This window comes from Colias croceus, chromosome 4 (assembly GCF_905220415.1).
Source record: "Colias croceus chromosome 4, ilColCroc2.1".
In the NCBI taxonomy this organism is placed as follows: domain Eukaryota; kingdom Metazoa; phylum Arthropoda; class Insecta; order Lepidoptera; family Pieridae; genus Colias; species Colias croceus.
Window position 1 is genome coordinate 9,778,655 of NC_059540.1, and position 23,659 is coordinate 9,802,313.

The 23,659-nt window shown below is 33.9% G+C and overlaps 3 protein-coding genes across 6 annotated transcripts; 1 reads left to right on the plus strand and 2 right to left on the minus strand.

The window, feature by feature from the left end:
* Positions 1–1,269: 1,269 nt before the first annotated feature.
* On the minus strand, positions 1,270–13,487 carry LOC123691297 (E3 ubiquitin-protein ligase Bre1). Of its 2 annotated transcripts, none has more exons than XM_045635616.1 (17): positions 13,303–13,487; positions 13,007–13,165; positions 12,485–12,671; positions 12,061–12,246; positions 11,273–11,493; positions 10,562–10,822; positions 9,680–9,853; positions 8,764–9,021; positions 8,240–8,341; positions 7,645–7,760; positions 6,965–7,118; positions 6,493–6,648; positions 5,777–5,968; positions 4,348–4,540; positions 3,274–3,368; positions 3,011–3,142; positions 1,270–1,843 (listed from the first exon to the last, which is right to left on the minus strand). In XM_045635616.1, exons 2-17 carry the CDS (start codon positions 13,157–13,159, stop codon positions 1,691–1,693), a joined length of 2,733 nt encoding a protein of 910 aa, XP_045491572.1. In that variant the 5' UTR covers positions 13,160–13,165; positions 13,303–13,487; the 3' UTR covers positions 1,270–1,690. The 2 variants fall into 2 exon arrangements, with proteins under 2 accessions (XP_045491572.1, XP_045491571.1); XM_045635615.1 differs by having other exon boundaries at positions 6,481–6,648.
* A 389-nt stretch (positions 13,488–13,876) lies between these two features.
* LOC123691352 (FGGY carbohydrate kinase domain-containing protein) lies at positions 13,877–17,125 on the minus strand. 3 transcript variants are annotated; one of them, XM_045635684.1, is made up of 5 exons: positions 17,085–17,125; positions 16,266–16,463; positions 15,293–16,158; positions 14,591–14,813; positions 13,877–14,279 (listed from the first exon to the last, which is right to left on the minus strand). In XM_045635684.1, exons 2-5 carry the CDS (start codon positions 16,449–16,451, stop codon positions 13,923–13,925), a joined length of 1,632 nt encoding a protein of 543 aa, XP_045491640.1. In that variant the 5' UTR covers positions 16,452–16,463; positions 17,085–17,125; the 3' UTR covers positions 13,877–13,922. The 3 variants fall into 3 exon arrangements, with proteins under 3 accessions (XP_045491640.1, XP_045491641.1, XP_045491639.1); XM_045635685.1 differs by having other exon boundaries at positions 17,077–17,095; XM_045635683.1 differs by lacking the exon at positions 17,085–17,125 and adding an exon at positions 16,748–17,010.
* A 5,410-nt stretch (positions 17,126–22,535) lies between these two features.
* LOC123691104 (ribonuclease P/MRP protein subunit POP5) lies at positions 22,536–23,490 on the plus strand. Its single transcript, XM_045635343.1, has 3 exons — positions 22,536–22,559; positions 22,816–22,899; positions 22,972–23,490. The coding sequence occupies exons 2-3, from the start codon at positions 22,880–22,882 to the stop codon at positions 23,420–23,422; spliced, it is 471 nt and encodes a 156-aa protein (XP_045491299.1). The 5' UTR covers positions 22,536–22,559; positions 22,816–22,879; the 3' UTR covers positions 23,423–23,490.
* Positions 23,491–23,659: the final 169 nt, after the last annotated feature.

Genomic DNA, 23,659 nt, shown 5'->3' on the forward strand with positions numbered 1-23,659 from the left:
TACATCGATACAAACTTTTAGCTTACTATGCATTTAGGAATAAAATTTGAAGTGACGTTTATCGCATTTTATTCAAAGAGGCATAATATTCAAGACGAGAACAAGAATATACAAAACAAAGATTCAAGTTTGTAATTTTAAAATCAAGATTTTTTTTATGTAATGTGTGTAGCTTATAGTAGGTTTTAGTGTTATTTTTAATATGTAGCTTATTATTATTATTTCCTGGCCTTATGAAAGTAAATATTTAGCCAGATAATTAAAACAAGAATATAGATTATATAAACTATTCGGGAAACCGAAATTAATCGTTTTTCAACACATATTGAAACACATGGTATTAACAGTTTGGTTTATCACAAGATGAACATTTTTTGGAAGTTAACTTTTATTTACAACGGTAAATCTTTAAAAGTTGTGACTTTAGTGCAAAATATTTACAAATCTAAAAAATAATACAAAATCATTATTTACATCAGGTTATTAAGTTTTAGGAATATTTTTAACTGCCATTAAAAAAATGGACAGACCTCGCTCCCGATTATTCATTAGTACTAGATTAAAAAATCAAATTCGATAAAATTATAATAACCGTGTATTGCAACAAATATTATTCCGGTGGTACGATTAATAACGCTCTTATTAATAATAAATTAAATATTAGTTTTAATAATGGTATATTAATACAAGACCTGTTTCGTACAGAGTTTTTCTGTTATTATCTAAGACGCGGTTTTTGTATTCACTGACATTTTCCAGAAAGATCTGCCGCCATTTTGAAATTTATCCAAATTAACGTACGACTTTCACAAACTACAATACCTGTTAGAAAAAATTGATTAGAGAAATATTTATTATAGACATAAGTCATATTGATTAGAGAAATATTATTTAGTCACGGATCCTTTAAATTATTTAAATATAATGTTGTTTCTAGTAAAATTACCTTTATATTACCAACACCACAATTAGTGAATATCAATCTAGTAGGCGTTTAGTGTTTTATTTTTTTATTTACTAGAATTATCTCCATTAGTTTTAAATTAATTTAGGATTATTGTAACGTAAGGCCGTGATAAAGCTATTTTGTTCCTGTGAAAACAACAAGTGATAACTGTGTTAAAAACAACCGACTTCAAACTTGCACTTGTAACATTTACAAATACAGACAAAAATAGCTCATAAAATAAAAATTACTTGGCCTATCCGAATAAAATTTTTATGGGACCAATTCGACACCATCCCGCACAAAAAAAAACCGAACAAAAAAAGAATTACATAAATCGGTTCAGAAGCCTCGGAGTAATCGGTGTACATACATAAAAAAAACATACCGGCCGAATTGATAACCTCCTCCTTTTTTTGAAGTCGGTTAAAAACATACATTCTGCATGGTGAGAAAAGAGTAATTATACCAAATATTTTATAAGTAAAGTCATGGAGACTAACTAGTATATTTAGAGATTTTTAATAATCACCTAACCTCGTCAGATTAGAAACAACAAAATCCATCTAATTATCATATTATAAACTTTAAGAAATTGATTCGACAGTTTAACAACATGTATATTTTTCTAACCTCAAAATCGAGTATGTCCGAATTGCAACCAGAGTTACAAACGAACATTTTAGTTACAATATGTAACCTTTTTATCATCGAGTTAGTTCCCTCAATATTTTTTATTGATATTTAAGTGGATAAGTAAAGTCTATGATAGTCATTAGCTCCGAATGCCGCGTTACATTTAGGACACTTCCGTTGTCTCGTCTCGTAGCGCGTGCGCAGACAGTCCCAACAGAACACGTGGAAACACTTTGTGAGTACTGCGTCTTTGCGTTTCACCTGCAAATATTGTAAATAAATAAATAAATAAATAAAATCTTTATTTGAATTCATACATAAGTTTGTCATATTGGATTGGGGTTCAGGCCCCCTTACTAGGTATAACCTGTATTAAGGGGACCTGTATTGTGTGATATTAAATATGAATAAATATTTCAGAACAATTTTCACACACGGCACGATCTGATCCCATACTAAGCTTTCGCTTGTGTTATGGAAACCAGATGGCTGATAAACATACATTTATAATTTTATTGTGTGGTTTAGTAAAATCTTTATCAAGGACTAGCTTTGCCCCGCGGATACCCGCATTTCTCCGCTCCCATTGGTCTTAGCGTGATGATACATAGACTATAGTGTTCCTCGATAAATGGGCTATCTAAAACCAAAATAATTTTTCAAATCAAACAAACAATCAAACTCTTCAGCTATACAATATTAGTTCTATAAAATAATAAACAGTGCAGTAAGTCAGAAGAAAACACAATAACGACGCGTGGGTTCTTGTCTTGTCCAGATCCATGCTGCTGTGTAGCTTCGTCCCCAACTCACTTCAAATTTTAGGTCACTATATGTGTACTGACCGGAAATTCGTAGTGAGATGGGGCCAAAACCTCTGTGGGTCAACCGGACCGGTGAGGTAGATCCGCAAACATTAGCACATCTAGTATATGCTTTTCTTATCAGAAGTAGATCTGTGGAGAAAGGAAGGAGGAATTCCTCCTCGACGGTCTTACGGCCCAATGGTTGATGTCGGAAACTTGCATATATGCTCTGGGGCCGCATTGTGACCTATTATTTCCAGACAGTTTACGCTGCGAATTGAACTGACTGGCAAATTCATATTATGATTGCAATAACCATGGCCGGTGCCTCGCATGCTTTCACTGCTGAACTCATTCCTCAATTCTGCACCAGTATATGATTTGTTTGTGTCAGGGATAGGAATGATAAGTGAAGAATGTAAGAGGTACCTAGAACTAAGGACATAGTGATAAGTTTAGAATTAAGTTTAATATAGGTATGGTTTGGCGTATGCCGTAAATAAATAAATAAATAAATAATGCTGGTTAATAAACTGTTTAATTGTCTGGAAATAAGGAGGTATACGGAACCTGCAGTGAAAACATTTAGATCGCAACAGATCCATGGTATATATGGGTGTACCTTGCACGAGGGGCAGGTGAGCGTCTCCTTGTACTCGCGGATCTCCTCCAGCAGCACCTCGTCCATGCTGCTGCCGGCCTGCTCCATCTTCTTCATGCGCTCCGCCTTGCGACGCAGGATCGCTAGCTCCTCCTGATAGTTGCCCAGATATTTCATGTAGTTTGATAGCGTTCAAACGCTTTATAAATGAGAATTTTTTAAAAGAAAAATTTACAGCCGCGGCGAGGCGAAGACGCGGAAACTAGATTAAATAATGTACTTACGTGTAGTCTTTTTGTTTTATAAGCTTCCGCTTCTAATGCACTCGTCTTCTCGGCCACCACTTGCTGTGCTTCTTTCATTTGTGCATGGTATTTTTCTAAAATAAAAAATAAAAATAAATATTTAAAAATATTATTTCCTTGAATTGATACTCTGTATTTGAATATGTTACAATAAAAAATCGATCTCCTATTAGATAATAATGATGTGCATGTGAATTGATATCCCAAAAAAAAAAATTTGTAATGTAATTTTTTTTTTAACTCGAAAACTCAACATAAAAATCTCCTTATTATACAAAAACAGTTTCCAAAAAATTATGACGTATTAAAAATATCTTCTTTTAATGTACTATAATTATTTTGTGTGTGTGGCGTTAAATAGTGTTTCTTATTAATGTAACAGGTCTGCGAATTAATAAAAAACACCATTAAAAACGGCTCAACGGAACGCATCGCTGTTCAGGCTGGTCAGTTCGATTTCGACATAAACGAGTGTGCCTCGGTATTCGTTGTGTGCGCGATGACAGCGCCCCTAGTGGCCGCAACTATTCAGGACTTGTCATCTGTCAAATCATGTCAACTAGATGATAAGATATTTTTGTGATATTGATTTTCGACTAGTTTTTCAACGAATTTGAAAAAAATAGTGTAAAACAAATAAAATAGGACTGTAATTTTGTAACGCTTATTATTATTATTATAGTGTACTAGGTTAAATTTCTTACTTTTTTCTCTTCACAGCAGCTATCCATTTTTGTCTTTGCTGTAATGTCCACTTTGATGTTGGAAACGAATAAAACTTGCATGAACTGTTTTTCCCATTGTTTTTACAATTTACGACACAGCATGTACTACCTATGACCCATATCGCAAATTTTTACGTTTTTACTTAAAATTATAAAGGAAGTTATGAAAATAAAGCAATTTGACACATGACAGCCCAGAATTAATTCACATTTCTGCCACGTCGTGCGTTGCGATCGATTTGCCGTTCCCCACCACCCACTTCGCACATAGTCAATAAGTGAATGCAGTAAAATAATGTAACGCGTCACAGCCGTCCCACAGCCATACCGAGATGCAGCTTGAGGTCTGCGGCGGACTGCGCCGACTCGATGGCCTTGCGCTTGTGCATCTCCATGGCCTGCTGGCGCAGCAGCAGCTCCTTCTCCACGGCCGACAGCGTGGCCTGCAGCAGCCGCTCCTTCTCCTCCAGCCGCCGCGCCACCAGCCCCATCGACTCGATCTGCTGGTCGCGCGTCACCACCTAACCACCGCATCTTCATTATACCACAGAACATATAAGAGGTTAGAGAGGCATTGTAGGCGGGGCAGACGCGCCAAGGATATGAGCACTGCTCCCATCATCATCGTGCGTATGATTTGCTCCATTTTAAATCGCGTGATCGCGCGGCGCTATGATTGGCTAGATTTGAAATTGCAAATATGTGCGTAAGCGGATTTGCGCGGACTTGGCGACGCCCACAGGCGACACCGGTTCTCATAGGAACGGCGAATTATTGCCATTCTAACCTCTTTTATATGTTCTGTGGATTATACACAAACACACACACTCGTTTATATTTTTATTACACACACATGATACACACACTTGTTAAGCTATTGCATAGCTTCTATCGCGGGCCTTGAGCGCGGGAACCGAATCCAGAAATTGCGTAAAGAAAAACCTCACGCTCCCCACTCCGACGGGCACGGAGGTGTGGCTTGAAGGCATAGTATGCAATAGCTTTACCGCGGCAGTCCCCGAGTGCCACACATATTTTTTTTTATATTTTTATTACACACACATAGCACGTACGCACGTATCAGCTAAATTATGGCATTTAGCCATATATTACTCATGCATCATCAGCTGCCATACGCACACATCGGACTCGTGCACTCACTCACGTGTACATACAGTTCAATATATCGCACTTAATACTCATGCGTAAACACCTGCCTCACGCACACGCACGCACGCACACATATATACATGAATATATTATTTACTAATGATAAGTTTCAGTAATATACACAGAAACATGACTACTACTGAAACTAACATCACCTAGCTATCTAGCATCTAGCATCACCACATTTACCAACTTATATCCATGACCAAAAATGCCAACAATATTAAACTACATATAGTATACAGGCTCTATAATTAAAGTTAATAACTAAAATAAACTTGTAACTAAAATAGGCAATAATATATGAACTCTAACTCTAACTCTATTGATTGTTCAATTTATCTGCGCATGTTGTAACATCACCACTGCTCGAACGGTGAAGGAAAACATCGTGAGGAAACCGACATGTCGAAGAATTAAAAAGTTCGACGACATGTGTCATCCGCCAACACGCACTTGGCCAGCGTGGTGGATTATGGCCTGTACCCTCATAGGAGGCCCGTGTCCCAGCAGTGGGAACGTATAATATGGGCTGATGATGATGATGATGATATGAACTCTAAGCAACATCATATCTAAATGCATACCTGTTCCTGCAGTAGCTGTTTCTCCTCCCTCAGCAGTTTGTGCAGCGAGTTGGCCTTGATCCTCTCCGACATGAGTTTGAAGTTGGCATCATCTTTTTCACGTAATTGTTGGATAAGACGAGAGTTCTGCTCTTGCATATCTTCGAACGCTTGCCCGGTGACCTCCATCTCATTGAGGAGCGCTTCTTCTTCCTGCGGGTGAAATTTTTTGCATAATAACGTAGTTTTTTCTGTATTTGATTTAAACTGTTTTACATGCAACTGTCATTGTGGATTTTATAAAAAAAAAAAATAGGTGAAATGTCATGTAGAATCTTTCCATTTTAATGTAAACTATAATATTAAACTAAAAAATAAAAATGTAGTTTTTATTTACACTACTTCTTTCAAGATACATAGGAATGTATGATATTTTTTCGTACAATGTTTATAAGCTACAAAAGAAATTGACGATTGAAAGAATTTTATTTCATCTGAACTTGATCTAAGCAGAATTTTAAGGCAATTTTGAGTTAGTTAATACAATTATAGGCCAAGGTCCGTTCCACAGCTTGTTGATATTATCCTTATTTAACATCTTTTTTGTATAATTCCATACACTATTAGTAGTTAAATCATCAATAAGCTAAACAGAACATATCCACAAGCTGTGGAAACCATTTATAATTATTTAAAGTATTATTAATAATATATAAAGTAATTACTTTGTTATATACCTGAGAGCCGGCAAAGGGCCTCGCGAATCCATGCAACGGGTCAGCGTTGGGCCTCGCACAGGACAACTGTTTCTGTAACTCGTATTTTTGTTCCTCCAATTGTTTTATCTTCCGTAACGCGTCCTCGTCCGCCATGCGACGTTCGCGTTTACTTTCCTGTGAAAATGTGAGAAAACTTCGATTGTTTTGGGATTTAATCAAAAGAAATGTTTAATTTTGGTAAATGATTGTATTTGAATTTATAAACAAATAAATATCGCAATATTATAGGATTTCTGTCTGTCATATTATACCTACATAGATTTGTCTATTTTGTGAATTTTACAAAAATGGGAACTGGATAAGGCCACAAAATCATGCCTTAAAAATAACTGGGCATATTTTACAGTTAATTACTGTATTACAAAAATTGCATGCATTATAAATTATTGAGGTCATTCATAGAAATTAAATGTTTTAACGTTTTAAATACCTGCGCCATTTTGGCTTTCTGTCTATGGTCCTCCAACTCTTGGCGCGCTTTCCTCTCAGCGGCCATCAATTGCACTTTGTCCCTCTGCTCTTTGCTCACTCCTTTATACATGTCCAACAATAGTTTCAGTTCTTTTTGCTCGTTTACTGCCTTCCTGTATTTATTGCAATTAAAAATATATCATAATATATAGATATTATCAGGAATTTTACTTGTCTCCTATCACATTTGAAATGCATATGAATGCCTATTGCATATGAATTTAACTGTGTATGTCTGTACAGCATATTTTCAGAATCATTATATAAGTAACAACATAATATGGTGTTTTCTAAGAATCAGTCAGTGATAATTGCTTCATTTTAATTACATATTTCATCTCAACACATGATTATTGTTATTACACCATACTAAGTTAGGTATAATGAAGGTAGATTTATTTTTCGATTGGTGAAACTCATATTGGCTATAAAGTACTAAAATATAAATGTACTAGCTTACCGCCCGCGGCTTCGCCCGCTTTCTCTAAAACGATTTGAGATTTAAACTATCCTATCTCTCAAGTTGGATCAAACTGCACATGGTGTGCGAATTTTATTTCGGTTAAGTGGTTTAGGAGTCCATTGAGGACAAACATTGTGACACGAGATTTATATTATATATTATTTGCGGTGACCCACTTGAGCTGCTGCTTGAGATCCTTGATGAGGAGGTCCTGCTCCTGTATCTTGGCGCGGCCGAGCTCCTTGCCCAGCGCGTGCTTGTTGTCGCCGCCGCTGCTCGCGCCCTCCTCGCTCTGCACACATAAATATACTAATTAAATAAAAAAAAAATGTGTGCGTGTACTAGTATACACACGTATGAAGTGAAACTTCTTTAACGATGGAACACGACCTTTTTTGTTGAAATTGATATTTTTGGTTTTATTCCAATTTTTTGGTCAGGCATCCGCCCCGGAATGGCGCGAAAGGATGCGGGTTCGAGTCCCGCCTCGTGATCGAATTTTTTCTATTCTTTATAAATTTATAGTTGTAAAGCATTTGAATGCCATAAAACCAAAAATATCAAGGACCAGTAGTTGCTGAGATTAGCGAGTTCAAACAAACAAACAAACTCTTCAGCTTTATTATATTAGTATACATGGGTATGGCATGGTCGACATGCATTTGTCAATTTGAACAGGATCACATGAAAAAATGTAGGTGTAATAGTTTTCGGCATTGATGGGCCGATTCCTACTGAACTGATAATGCAATAAAATAATATATCAAATACCTCTGGATCAGGTTCTTCCTTCTTCACGGCGAGAGGTTTCTCGTCAGGTTGTTCTGGCGCATTCCCACCACGCGATGACGCCTCCTCCATTTCTTTTCGAAGCTTCGAAATTTTAATTATTATTAAATATTTATGGAATTCTATTATAAAACTACATGTGCTAATAATAGAACTACAATTAAAAATAAAATACCAACCAATTATACTAAAGTATAACATGCCTATATTAGCGTCAACTTTAGTAAGTAACGGATTCTTTTAGACCTACTTTAAACAAACAGATTTAGACTCTAAATCTAAACTTTAATCAGACAGATTTAATACAAAATTTTCACTTATCAAGGATTGGTGTCAAATAACATTTCATGATTTTAATTTATTAACTCAGCCCCCGGAATCACAGACACAATAGAAAATATATTGTATCGTGGTCAGATCGGGCTGCTCAGGGCTCAATGGGTAATAATATTATATATATATTTTCTTTTTATCTGACTAACTTTTACTACATCTATCTAACCTACCTTATTAAGCTCCTGACTAGTATCTTTATATTTCCGCTTATACCTATGCACCTCGCCTTTCAGTTGCTGATTATGATTCTGTAGCGAAGTGATCAAATGCCTCATTTCTCTATTTATCGGTCCCGTTTGTTCGTTCGCCGCGAGATTCTGCTCAAACTCAATGCGTAACATTTCATACTCTTTCCTTAGCTGGCCGAGCACGTCTTCTAGTTGTATCATTTCAGATCTGAGCGCTTTCTGCCTGGCTAATTCTTCACTCTGCAATAAAAAGATAAATAAAAGTTGCTATAATAATGACCCCCAGGTATACCTTGATGTCTTAAGGCAGTATTGTTTCCAGTGCGGAAAAATGACAGTATATCTGTCGCCTTACATCAGTTATATGGAGAAGACCAGTTATACTGCTATACTCTTGTATTTCTTGTATCTTGTATTTCTTAATATAAAATAAAATAAATAAAAAACCGTAAATAACAGAAACTACATTATTATCTTATTACGAAATAAGAAAACCTGACATAAGACATTCTAGTTTAGTCGAGGCTCCCTTTCACATTTCTGGCACTGAGAGACCGGTTACGGTACTAGACGCTAATACAGCCGTAATAAAGTTGAATATCGCGTGCGCTCTTTGATCGCGTTCGAGCTCGAAAAGTAAGTCTCAATTCTTATTTCGTTTATAACGAAAGTAATAATTGATCTAGAGAAAAAATATCTTGGGATTCGATCATCGATCATCATGGTCACAATATTATTTCGAATAGCATATAATGAATTTAGAGATGTCATACAATAGGTTGTTAAACATTATCCATAAAAAATATTTAAAAAACACATGAAACTGTACTATAACTACAGTAAAAATTCGGTACTTGTTACTTTATGTCCTACCCTTACACAAGCAAGATTTTCTCACCTCCATAATTTCAATTTGTCTCATGTGTAAATTCTTTGCATTCTGCAATTGCATCCTGGTTTCGTCAAGTGCCGTTTTCATTTGCATTGATTCATTGTAGAGCACGGAAAACTGACTCTGCAGGCATTTATACTCTGTTGTTTCCACTATCACTGATTCTGGTAATTGGCGAATCTATAATTATATTAAAGTATGAAAATTATTTAAAACACCCTGCAATTTAAAGATATCAAATTATCAACAATTTCTATTACTTTTTCCTACATTTTCACCATTACATTTAACAAACATACTTTAGTAGTATTCATTGGAGGAATGTTAAGGATAATATATTAATTTTATTAACCGACTTCAAAAAAAAGGAGGAGGTTATCAATTCGGCCGGTATATTTTTTTTTTATGTATGTACACCGATTACTCCGAGGTTTCTGAACCGATTTACGTGATTCTTTTTTTCTTCGATGGGGGATGGTGTCGAATTGGTCCCATAAAAATTTTATTCGGATAGGCCCAGTAGTTTTTATTTTATGAGCATTTTTGCCAAGTGCAAGTTTGAAGTCGGTTGTTTTTAACGCAGTTATCACTTGTTTTAATTAAACATTCAAATAACAAGATGCTTGGAATATTTACGGATGGTGGGTATTTTGTTGAAAATAATTATTGCAATATGAATGAAAAAAAATTAATTATTCTTATAATCAATTTAATCATCAGAACAGGACATCATAAAATTTCGTAATTAATACAATAAGTATAGTTTATCACATTGCAATGACTAATGAATTTTGAAACAATATGCAAAAAAAATTATATAATATATTATATACAAATTGGCAAAATCACTGAAATAGCAAGGCGAGGACCGATTATATTATTACTCACATCCATTTTAAGCTTCTCAAGTTCCTTCAGCGTGTCCCTGTGTTGTCGATGCAATCTATCTAGTTCGGCTAACCGATTGTTAGCCAGTTCCCTTTGTTCTTCCAGCTCAGCTGCAATATCCTCGAGTTTTGCGTTGGCCACAGCCGTGTGCGGTGTGGGCGCACAGTTTGACGTTGTAGCGTTACCAGACTGGTGGTAGCTCTTGAGCTTCTCGATAGCTTCCGCTAAGTGATTCTCTAGTTTGTCGTTACGGGATCGCACCTGTAATATATTAATCGTTAATCTCTAAATTTTTATGATAAGAGGGTCTGTTGTGCCGTAATTAGAAATAGCCCATTGAGCCCCGAGCAGCCCGATCGGACCACAACACAATAGATTTTCTATTGTGTCTGTGATTCCGGGGGCTGAGTTATTAAGTAAATATTAGAAAGACATTTTGACTTAGAGTTATTATCTGATTTATTATTTTCAATGATAGCAAAAGCACTAAAATGAAAGATATGAAATGCATAATATTCACATAATCAAAACACAAATAAGGTTCAAGTAAATCCTACCCTGTAAGTTACAAGTGTGCAAGTTTACAATAATAATGCCTTACTAATTTAATTTTAATATTATTCTCATTTCATCATAACATAGATCTATGACATTTAAGATAATGAACACTATCAGAAAACCAAATAAAGTTATTATAATGATATAATATACCTTCATTAACTCATACTGTAAGTCGTCTATTTGATTCTTCAATTCCGCATTCTCAGTGTCCCTGCTATTCACAGCATCTTGCAACTGTGCTACCCGTAATGTCATGGCATGATGGCTCTCATGCAACGTCGTGCACAGAGCCTGTAGGCGTCTGTTCTCCGCTGTAACCTCCTCATTTGTGGCTCGTATGACTTCATCGAGGGATGGTGCTGGTGTGCCTTCTGTAATAGATAAATATTTGAGAAATCAAAATATTGCGATGAAAATAAGATACATCAATATTAATCAGAGCTGTCACTATCTTTCAACCTGCTTATAATGATGAGTATAATACAAATAAATAACAGACTAATGATAATCTGGGCTATGATAATCCCATTTTGAAAGAAAGGATCAAACTTATTTTTCATTTTTTATTTAAATTGTCACTGATTTTTTTTGTGTCGTGTAACTGTTAATGAAAGACACATGCTCCTGAAAAACAGTTCTTACTATCTTAGGAGCCTGGGTCACTTTAAGTTGTAAATTTTTTTATGTGAAATAAATGATTTATTTATTTATTTATTATTTATTAGGCTGTGCTTGGAACTCTTCTGCTTTATAATCTAAAAATATATAATAAAAATGAATCTCCAAATGTGTTGCTAAGCGTAAAACTCGATTCGATTTTAAATGTTTTTGTTTAGGCACAAGAAAGGTTCTTATGGAGAGAAAACACGAAATAGTGGTAATGGAAATATCAATGTCTGCCGGGGCAGCTTGTATTAGTATAGATGTAGATTACTAACCTTCCCCTTCACCCTTAATAGCTCTCCAAATTTTATCATTTCTCTGTTGTAATCGATCAAAAGCCTGGAGCACTTTAGCTACAGCCCGTTTGCTAACTTGAACTCTATTGGCCAATTGGGCGTCTAGTTCTTCTTTATCCCACGTTGAAAGCTGCATGAGAAATGATGTAGTTGCTTCATTTTCATCTAAAACATAATTATTTTTCATTTATCCTTCTCTACAATGTTTATAAATAACACTAAACATACTAATAACATAGAAAATAAACAAAAAAAACAAAAGAAAATACATTAAACTCAAATCAGCATCCTAGACCCTAGTCAAGGATTTTTTAAATATATATTTCATGTATAAATAATGTAAATAATTATTTACTAAAAGTGACTATATCTATACAAAATTAAATTAAATAAAGCTATGTACTTTTGTTTTCTGATTCATCTGCAGTCTCTGCATCAAATCGCTGTAATAATACTCTTATGTCTTCATTTAATAGATTCCAGTAACGGTTAACAACGCACAACACAGCATCATCCTGAGTTTGCCGTTTTTCCAACTGTTCTATTCTGGCTCGCAACTCAGCCTCACACCTGTGACGTTGCTCTATTCTCTGAAATTATTTAACATAAAAATTGTTCTCACTAACACTATCCATAACAAGTATATCCAGGCATTAATTATACTTATGTTTACTACATATTTCATGCTTACTTCATAAGTAATTGTGATCCATTATTATACATAAATGAATGTTGAGTATTTCACTGCAAATGTGTACTAAATATCATGAAAACATAAATTACAAATTGTGTTGATGCTTACAAACACAACAAAGCTAATGACAACAGCTGATCATTAATAGCTTGTTTAAGCAATTTGAAATAGCTTACACATCAAAAACCTTGAGTTATGCGAGTTTTTATGTCAAGTGCATTCGATAATCACCTGGGCTAGCTTTTTATTCTGGAATTGAAGGACTTTTATGTCCATTTCTTCCAGAGTTGAAACGGGGCCGATCAAGTGTGGTTCAAAGTGAACTTTCTTGATAGGCGGCTGGCTGCTGCCATTGCCGCTTTCTTCGGCCGAACGTTTCGACATCTTGATCTAAAATATTTATGAAAACGTTTAGTTTGTAAAAACACCTTATTGATTTATATAAAGCAATTATATAAAAAGCTGTTTTACATGTAGGGAGTACCGTTGAAAACAGTGTCCTCAATATTTGGTTGGATAATACTTACTTGCTTGTCAATAATGACACCTTAATTAAATTACTTTATCTTATAAAAGTAAGGCTATTAGGGGCTTTATTGTTAATTAAAACGATGTAATTTATCATTTTTCCTTAGAATTCATAGGAAAGGATAAAAAGAAAAGAATTTTGTTATAATAAAAATAACCAACTCGACTAGCCCCTTCGCTGTGAAATAAATGATCAATGTTGCTAGTTCCAAATTTCAGATATTAACTGTTACCTATTACCAGATGCAAATATTATTTTTAAAAAGTTCTGTGTAAAAAATTGTTAGCGAGGTTGAAAACCATTGAAAACCACTTGAAAAAGAAATTAAATTAAATTTATAAAGGCATCACAGGATATTAATATGGTCACAAATTAAGGTGATACAAAACAAGGATGGTAGTTTGTCAGTTGCTTCGCTTTAGAATTTATACATTTATTATTTTAAATTGAATGAATTGTTGCTTGTTTTTTTTATTGCTTTTTAAGAATTTCTTGTTAGTTAGTTTAAAGAAAAAAAAATCAGAAACATATTAACAGTATCTATAAACTTTATTAAAAAAAAAACAACACTATTTACATTTCTTACTACATTCATACAATATGTACAAAAGTACCAATTTAATTCATCATCTTTCTATACAGCAACTGATCTTGGAACATTTTAATGAAGACATTATATTTTTTATCATGGAATGATTTCATAAAAGCATTTGGTTGGATAACGTTGGCTTGACCACCCATATTTTTTATAGCTGTTTGCATAGTATTAAAATATTGTGATGCACAGGCTCCTAATATAGCAGCGCCTACTAAAACCGATTCCTTTTCATGTGGCATTAATACAGGCAGTCCGACAGAATCCGCTTGAATCTGGACAAATAATGGATCCTTGGCTAAACCACCACAAATTAATAAAGACTTAAATGGCTCGTAACCAGCTTGAGTAAGTGCCTCTATAATGTGCCGTGTTCCATACTGAAAAAAGAAAATGTAGCTATATTAATATAATTATTCTGGTTGAAAATGAGCGTATGTGCCGAGCACATGTGTCAGAAGTGAAACTTCTGTGGCGAGATTCAAAGATAACAAAATCGTCGTCTAAAGTTGCAAACAAACCGTGTCTTATTATCAAACATCCAGCGCGCCAGATTCACGTCGGACGTCCGAATGACGTGACGGTATGGCCATGACGCAACTTTGAAATTTTACTCTCAACGCGCCTAAAGAAGTATCACTTCAAAAATTGGAATAACTTATATCATATTTGCAGGTAGACGCAAACTTACTGATAAAGCTTGTAGTGTTGCCAGATACAAAAGAGCCAAGTTCTCCTCACTGCTATTAATTGTTAATCCCACAAGCATACCCGTCATAGTAGGATCAGCTAAAGGCGAACGATTTCCGTGGAAGTCGGGCCACATATGAAAATCTTTCGTCAATTGATTAAGATCGGTAAATCCTTTCGAAGCGGCCATTTCGTGTAACAGTTTTCGTAAATGTTCACGTACACTGGAATATTTATGATAAAATAAATTATGACATGAAAAAGCTTCTTTAATTTTTAGAAATTTATTAATAATTGAAACGTATGTACACTTCTTAAAAAGATTTATAGAAGTCTATTTACTTTCAAACATTTTTTTCTATACAATGATCACTCTATGAAATGTTTATCGTTTTCATAAGTGGGGTGATTCCCCAGGGGAATTCCCTTTCTTTTCTTTGTGGTTTAACTGTTTGTTTGTACTTTTGTAGAAACTCTTTTTTTTTTAAAGTACAACCAAAAGTTGTATAGTGAGTAACATACCTACTGTCTACTGTAATACAAGATGTTTGATATATAATAGAAATCTCAAATTTTGTTTGGCTAACTAACTATCAGAAGATAAAAAAGGAACACATCAGACATGACCTGTAAGCATGCATGATTTTAATGATTTTAAGTTAATTGCCTAAAATAGTCATATAAATAATTTTTTTATACATACTTGCCCGTACTGTGTTTCTTCAAAAGCTCAATACCAGCTGGATGGCTTGATATAACATAGTCAAGGAGCATCCCAGAGGCACTTTGACCAGCTTCATTGAGCCACATTTTCGGTACCATTGCACTGAAGTAAGGACCCCAAATACCGTTCACCATAACCGGTTTGCTATTAACAGCCATGTGACATGTTGATGTCCCACATATAAGGCTCAAACGACTCGACATATCATTACAAATTTTTTCTCCAACAGTTCCAATCATACCAAGACCACCAGCATGGGCATCTATTATGGATGTTGCAACTGGAGTGTTGGGTAATAAACCCAATGTAGTAGCAACGTGAGGCAGCAAACCCCCACAGTATTCACCTGGCATTAACACTTTGTTACCGATCTTAACAAAATCATCAACAGCCAAGTCGCCAAGTCCTATTTCTTTTAGAAAGTTTTTATTCCATCCATGATGTTCATCAGAAGAACATTCATAATTCCATTTACAAACTAAAGAACATAGAGAGCGGCTTTCTGATCCTGTCGCTTTCCATGTAAGGAAATCTGGTAGGTCGAAGAAATATTTACTCCGCAACCATGTGTTTGGTAAATGTTTTTTTAACCAAAGTAGTTTTGGCATTTCCATTTCTAAACTGACTTTACCTCCAACATATTTGAGAATATCATGGCCAGTTTTGTTGATTAAATCTGCTTCATGCTGTGCTCTATGATCCATCCACATAATTATATTTTGTTCATTATTTTTTGTTTCACTTATGCTTATTGGATTTCCATTAACATCTAATGCTACTAACGAACAGGTTGCATCAAATCCAATACCTTTTATATGCTTGGGATTCACACCAACCACAATATCCTGTGGAATGAAAAATAAAAATACATTTTTTTTATTTCTATTGTAATGTTGTGAAACTTACAGTAATTTTTACAATAATTATATTAAAATTTAAAAGCAATTCATACCTTAATTACAGATATACAGCATTCCCAAATATTATTTGATGATTGTTCATAGTATCCGGGTTTTGGTTTCCATGTTTGTATACTCTTAACTGCACTTTCTATGACCTTACCATTTTCATTGACCAAAGCGGCTCTCACACTTCCAGATCCTACATCTACTCCAATAAAATAGACTGAGCAATCCATGCTTACCTACACCCGTGCCTACACCTTAAAAAATATTAGAATAATTATCATAGTTTGTTAAAGTAATGATGTCTCTCAGAATTATTTATTTAATCTTAATTGCACCTTATATATTACTATAATTATATTATTTTTGCCAACAAACAGCCACAAAAAATGAACGGATTGTTTTAATACATACTTTTTTTATTAAATACCTCACACCTTAGTTGCCTCACTATAAAAATTTAGTAAAGTGCAATCATTTAAAAAAGTAGTAAGTAATAGAAAATATAAAATAAGTTGTATTCACTTACTTTTTGCACGAACAATATTTATAACGATTATAAATACATACAATAAACAATAACTGATAGCACTTTATGTAGTAGATGCATGACCTTGGTATCTAATTCCTTTTTGCTAAGATTAATGATAAACTTGCAGTACAACTCTGCATGATAACCTTGTTATCTATAGTCACTAGGCATTCGCAGACAATCTTTACATAAAATATTTGATTCAACTTAAAAAGAATGTAAAAGATGAATATTAGTCATTAATCATATTTTCAATTACTAAGCTTCTAATTATTATTTATACTCGTAGCTGGTTATCTTTTTTTTCAAGTAAAATCACACTTGACCTATTTACCGTTTTCAAATTTGGAGGATTCCCGCGTAAATCCTGGCTTCAACATGTTCTTACGGCTGTCATCTGTCATTTCAAGATACAGATAATGAAAATGTTCATTACGCAGGCTCGAAGCTACTTTTACTTACAGCACAGAACTGGTAAGAACACACAGAACAGTAAGAACATAATAGAAGTGCTATAATGTCATCATTAGTATGAAAACCAGTGTCGCCAAACCCACACATTTAAACCGATAGTTATACAGTACACTACAAGTAAACTATGCCTTTGATTGGACAGCTTAATTTGAGTAAAAACTGACTTAGGTTATAAATTCAGCATTTCAATATGTACCCTAACGAACCAAGTTACGGTTTATTTTAGTATAACATCCCTAGGTATATTAGCTGTTTTGTTTCTCTTTGCTCAGAAATTCCAAATTCGAAAACATTCAGCTATTCCACAACAGATGGCGTTGGTTTTCAATACATATAACTTTGAACCTCTACACATAAAGATAAGGTTGAAATTTGTGTCACTCTAAATTAATGACATTAACTTGACATTAACCTGATGCTATGCTCTAAGGGATGTCAGCCTTGTTATCGATAATTCACAAATAAATATATTTTTGTGCATTTTTTTTTCTTTCTATTATATATGAGTATAGGATAATGTGTCACATTTTGGAGTATGTTTATTACTACTAAGTACGTCTTTTCATATTATTATATTCAAATAAAAAACGGAATAGAATAGTATAAATCTATATTTACAAAACAAACAGAAAATATGCATTATTTTAAATCTTGGAACTGCCGTAGGTTTGATGTATCGGTGGCCTTTGTTAGACTGCTTATTGCTGTTCGGCATCCAGTTAACTCGTCACGTTGCATTTATTATCCATTTCTCTTTTAAATTAGGCTCTTTCGAAAATCTATAAATAAATAGGACAAATGAAAGCTAAGGAAAAATAGAATAAAATTTAATATTTAAAATGTTTGTCTTTTCTAAAGTATCGATACTGTCGATATGCGCCACATGCATCACTAATCCGACATTCGTTTGTTTATTTCAATAATATTCCAAAAAGTCTTGTTTGCTGTTCATTCTATATTAGTACTTATTTCTTATGGATTAAGGTTCATTTTGACTTAATATTTTTATAAATTTTTGACAAATTACGACAAGCGAAGTTGTAACATAAAATATATTTAAAATAAATTAAAATAACACTTACCGATGGTATGAAATGCCTCGATTGCTGATATTATTTCGTCTGCTATCATTTTTCCACTCTAATACCGAACAACACGCTCTAAATAATGAATAAATATGGAAATAAGGTTTGACAGTTGACAACCGACTCGAATATTTTTCTGCGCACAACTGAGAGCGAGTTAGGTGATCTTACCTTACTAGTGACACGTGGGCCACGCCCACATCGCACTTCTATTATGTTCTTACTGTTCTGTGTAAGAACATAATAGAAGTGCTATAATGTCATCATTAGTATGAAAACCAGTGTCGCCAAACCCACACATTTAAACCGATAGTTATACAGTACACTACAAGTAAACTATGCCTTTGATTGGACAGCTTAATTTGAGTAAAAACTAACTTAGGTTATAAATTCAGCATTTCAATATGTACCCTAACGAACCAAGTTACGGTTTATTTTAGTATAACATCCCTAGGTATATTAGCTGTTTTGTTTCTCTTTGCTCAGAAATTCCAAATTCGAAAACATTCAGCTATTCCACAACAGATGGCGTTGGTTTTCAATACATATTAGGGTTGTTGAGGATTCCTCTTCCGCTTCCTCATAATGCGGAAGTTCCGCAATATTTTGGGTTCCTCAACCGTTACCGCATCCTCAAAAATTAAAAGAAAAAATTCCTCTTCCGCTATCGCTTCCTCAAAATTTAGAGGAAATTTATGAGGATGCTGTAACTACGGCAACGCACTCGCTGCAGCGCGATGCGGGCCGATCCGATCGGGCGGCGAATTTATAATATATCTATACCGTGAAATATGCCAACATTGCCACTTTTTTTAGAATAATTTCAATTTTCTAAAAAATGTTCTATAGAAACGTTAGTATTTTATCTTAGCATATTATGTTTTTCTTAGATCGTGTGCATATATTGTTGTAGCAAACCCTAAGCTTTTTTCGATGGTGGGCAATGTTGTCAAATAGAGATCGCTAGAGTATTGGGTAATTTTGCCCACCATTGTAACTTTTGTTTAAAACAACCTTCCGTGGTTATAATAGCATTAATTAAAATACTCTTCAAAAGTTATTTTATAACATATTATGAGTAAAAATATTCTGTGTTTTAGCCATCATGCACAAACTATCACTTGAATTTTCACCATTTTTTGCCCGCGAAATCACACATGATATTCGACGAGTTACGGTAAGTTAGCGACACAAACAATAGGCAGTGTTGTCAGACATATAACCTGTTTTACACCAAATACTATTAATGTTGCCAAAGTATTAAGGTATTTTGCAATTTAAAAATTTTCTTATGAATTGATCTTGGGGCAAAGATAACCTTGTGGGCAATGTTGGCATATTTCACGGTATTATATGTAGGTATACTATTTGTGTCACGAGTCGTACTCTAATAGATGAGCTTTTGTTTATACATATTACTCAACAAAACCTAATCTATCCCAGTAAAGAAGTGTCCTAAATGGATAAGCTTTTGTCGAGATATTTTCAAACATTACATACGAACAAAACCTAGTAGAGTAGAGTCTTCACCATCACTTGAATTTTCACCATTTTTTGCCCGCGAAATCACACATGATATTCGACGAGATACAACAAGTTGCTGATTTAATTAAGCGACACACACAAGAGGCAGTGTTGTCAGACATATTACCTATTTTACACCAAATACTAATTACTAAGTGTAAAGCCATATTATGCCAAAGTATGAAGGTATTTTTGGGGGCAATATTGGCATATTTCACGTAGTAAAAATATCAATATGTACAGACAGGAGAGTGTTTTCGTGTCTTGTTTTAATTTATAATTTTAAAGGTTTTAGTTTTTAATTTTGATTATAATTTTCTATCATCCTCGTCCTCATCCACTTCCTCTTCCGCTTCCTCTTCCGCATCCTCTTCCTCAAAAAAATATCCTCATCCTCATCCGCATCCCCTAAATTTGCGTGTGAAAATTCCTCTTCCTCCTCCTCTTCCTCATAAGCACTTCCTCAACAACCCTAATACATATAACTTTGAACCTCTACACATAAAGATAAGGTTGAAATTTGTGTCACTCTAAATTAATGACATTAACTTGACATTAACCTGATGCTATGCTCTAAGGGATGTCAGCCTTGTTATCGATAATTCACAAATAAATATATTTTTGTGCATTTTTTTTCTTTCTATTATATGAGTATAGGATAATGTGTCACATTTTGGAGTATGTTTATTACTACTAAGTACGTCTTTTCATATTATTATATTTAAATAAAAAACGGAATAGAATAGTATAAATCTATATTTACAAAACAAACAGAAAATATGCATTATTTTAAATCTTGGAACTGCCGTAGGTTTGATGTATCGGTGGCCTTTGTTAGACTGCTTATTGCTGTTCGGCATCCAGTTAACTCGTCACGTTGCATTTATTATCCATTTCTCTTTTAAATTAGGCTCTTTCGAAAATCTATAAATAAATAGGACAAATGAAAGCTAAGGAAAAATAGAATAAAATTTAATATTTAAAATGTTTGTCTTTTCTAAAGTATCGATACTGTCGATATACGCCACATGCATCACTAATCCGACATTCGTTTGTTTATTTCAATAATATTCCAGAAAGTCTTGTTTGCTGTTCAATCTATATTAGTACTTATTTCTTATGGATTAAGGTTCATTTTGACTTAATATTTTTATAAATTTTTGACAAATTACGACAAGCGAAGTTGTAACATAAAATATATTTAAAATAAATTAAAATAAGACTTACCGATGGTATGAAATGCCTCGATTGCTGATATTATTTCGTCTGCTATCATTTTTCCACTCTAATACCGAACAACACGCTCTAAATAATGAATAAATATGGAAATAAGGTTTGACAGTTGACAACCGACTCGAATATTTTTCTGCGCACAACTGAGAGCGAGTTAGGTGATCTTACCTTACTAGTGACACGTGGGCCACGCCCACATCGCACTTCTATTATGTTCTTACTGTTCTGTGACTTACAGAAATAAAAGACTGATCAGGTATATTTCTACAGTGCGACACAAAAGAGATGAAAAAAAATGAGGGCGCCACCGTCGCTCATATAGCAACACTGATACTGCGACGCAAGCGATCTTGATACTATAGAATAAAAATCAAAATAGTAAAAGTAATAAATACCGCGATTTAAAGTTGTTTCATTGATCATCGTGTAAATTTAAGACAAAAATACATTAGTATTTTAAATAACCTACCTAGGTCAAATTTTACTTAAATGTATTTGGAATTAGTTTATAGAAATCGGTCAAGCCATTTAGACTGCAGAGGCGCACATAGAATCAAACATACGAACAAACAAACATACATACATACAGCTCAAACCTTAGGCTCAAACACATTACCCTCCTTCTGGGTCCGTCAGGTAAAAAAAAAACAAGGTGAACAAACAATTTGAAAACTACATATTTTTATTTATTTTTTGTAGATATTCCTTCTTCATTTTTACTCCATTGCTCCACTATCCTGCGTACTGTGCTTTCAGAAACCCCTATAACAAACGAATTAAGATGAATAAAATCAAATACATAGTGCATTGAACATATTTATTTAGTAGCTTAAAAATATTTTTTTTTATGTCGGAGGCCAAGAGTCACTTTGGGTCCCTGCGCCACTCTAGAGTAGTAAGTAAGGATTCATAGGTAGTTGTATGAAAATAGTTATCACTATACTATTTAAGGCTGGTTGGATTGGATATAACTTCTTGACTCAAATTGTGCTGGTCGCACTATAAAAACTAGTTTTTGTTTACATACAAATAACCTCAAATTAAATTTCAAAAACGTAATAATCGCCCTAGATACGTACATTAAACACTCGTCACTAATAGAATATTCTATTTTACGTAGTACTGAGCAAAAACAAATGGAATCTCACCGGTATAATCTGCTGTACGTTATAAAACGATTTCCAAATATTTTTCTCGTTTTTCAGCTTGAAATTATGAGAAACACCGAATTAAAACTTTATACATGGCATCACGGACACCGCTACGTTTAACCTTTTTCATGATTTCTCCTTTTTTGAGTAAATTTCTTGTTCAAAATTACAATTTTATCTTAAGAATTCTCAACTTCACCAAAAAAACAACAAATTTTTATTCAACTTGACAGCTGCATTGAAAATTTAGGGTTGCCAGATAATGAAAAAAAAAATTAGTTCCAAATTAATTAATTTCATCTCTTTTATGTCGCACTGTACAAATGCTTGTTTTAAATAAAGGTAATAAAATCTTAATATGTCATATAAAATAATAGCTTTCTAAGTAAAATCTAGATTCTAGATAGATTGCAGTTGACAGGCAGATCTGTGTCTGTTTTTAATTTAAAAAAATAAAAACATAACCTCACAAACGTCTCACAAAAGTAAAGTGTAATTTGTAAACATAACGGCATGATAATATTTATGGAAAAAATAAATAAATATAAATTAAATCTAGCCGCATGAAAATAAACAAACTACTACTGGTACTTTATAGATTTGAATAAGAACGAATATCGTGACTCAAACAAGATTCAAGTGAACAAGAAGGATAAACAAAAATGGTTCGGTTTAAAAACAGGTATAAAATAAATGATAGTTTTTGAATTTTGTCTAGAATCTAATCCCTAAATTAAACTAAATGTTATTTCAGATATGTTACTGTGGAAATTGCATCTCCAGTAGTTCCCGAAAGTAAACCTTTATCAATTAAATCATCTGTGCTAAATGAGACTATTTTAAATAAGATAAACCAACTGCATGGTGATTTTGGCGTCGCTGCTGTAAGATCTGGCTTCCTAACGAAATACTGTAATGAAAATACCAGAATTGCCATAATTCGATGTCGACATGGGCCTCATCAGTTTGTTGTCAGTAGTATACCATTTATAACTAGAATAGGAAAGTTAGACGCAACTATCAGGACTCTTCATGTTGGAGCTACATTGAAACATAGTTTTATTTTTATTCAAAAACACCACAGGACATTTTTAGATTCTATGTGGTCAAATCTCAAGACTGACGATGAAAGAAGTGCTCTTGAAGCAGCAGTGATGGAATTCACTAAGGCAGATATATCCATGATAAAAGATAACCTCATGTGATTTGCCATAATCTCTGGAAGAACTCAATAATTAGGTACCTGTTGACTGTCATGTAAATAAATAACATCTTGCAATAAGTATTTATTTTCATTGAGTCGCTGTTGCACATTATTAATATAACACATAAGTTTCACTTAATTTTTATTCTCATTCTCAAATATTGCCTAAATTATAATAGTTTAACCCATTCCGCCCGAGCGGTCCGATCTGACCACGACACAATAGATTCTCTATTGT

Excerpts from the sequence above, each read along its gene's own strand:
- LOC123691297 (XM_045635615.1), bottom strand. The coding sequence starts at position 13,159 with ATGTCGAAACGTTCGGCCGAAGAAAGCGGCAATGGCAGCAGCCAGCCG. Across the intron at positions 9,854-10,561 it reads TTGAGAAGCTTAAAATGGAT|ATTCGCCAATTACCAGAATC; the intron begins GTGAGTAATAAT and ends ATATAATTATAG. Across the intron at positions 3,369-4,347 it reads AGACCTCAAGCTGCATCTCG|AAAAATACCATGCACAAATG; the intron begins GTATGGCTGTGG and ends TTTTTATTTTAG.
- LOC123691352 (XM_045635684.1), bottom strand. The coding sequence starts at position 16,451 with ATGGATTGCTCAGTCTATTTTATTGGAGTAGATGTAGGATCTGGAAGT. Across the intron at positions 14,814-15,292 it reads AAGAAACACAGTACGGGCAA|TGTACGTGAACATTTACGAA; the intron begins GTATGTATAAAA and ends TAAATATTCCAG. Across the intron at positions 14,280-14,590 it reads CAACACTACAAGCTTTATCA|TATGGAACACGGCACATTAT; the intron begins GTAAGTTTGCGT and ends TTCTTTTTTCAG.
- LOC123691104 (XM_045635343.1), top strand. The coding sequence starts at position 22,880 with ATGGTTCGGTTTAAAAACAG. Across the intron at positions 22,900-22,971 it reads ATGGTTCGGTTTAAAAACAG|ATATGTTACTGTGGAAATTG; the intron begins GTATAAAATAAA and ends ATGTTATTTCAG.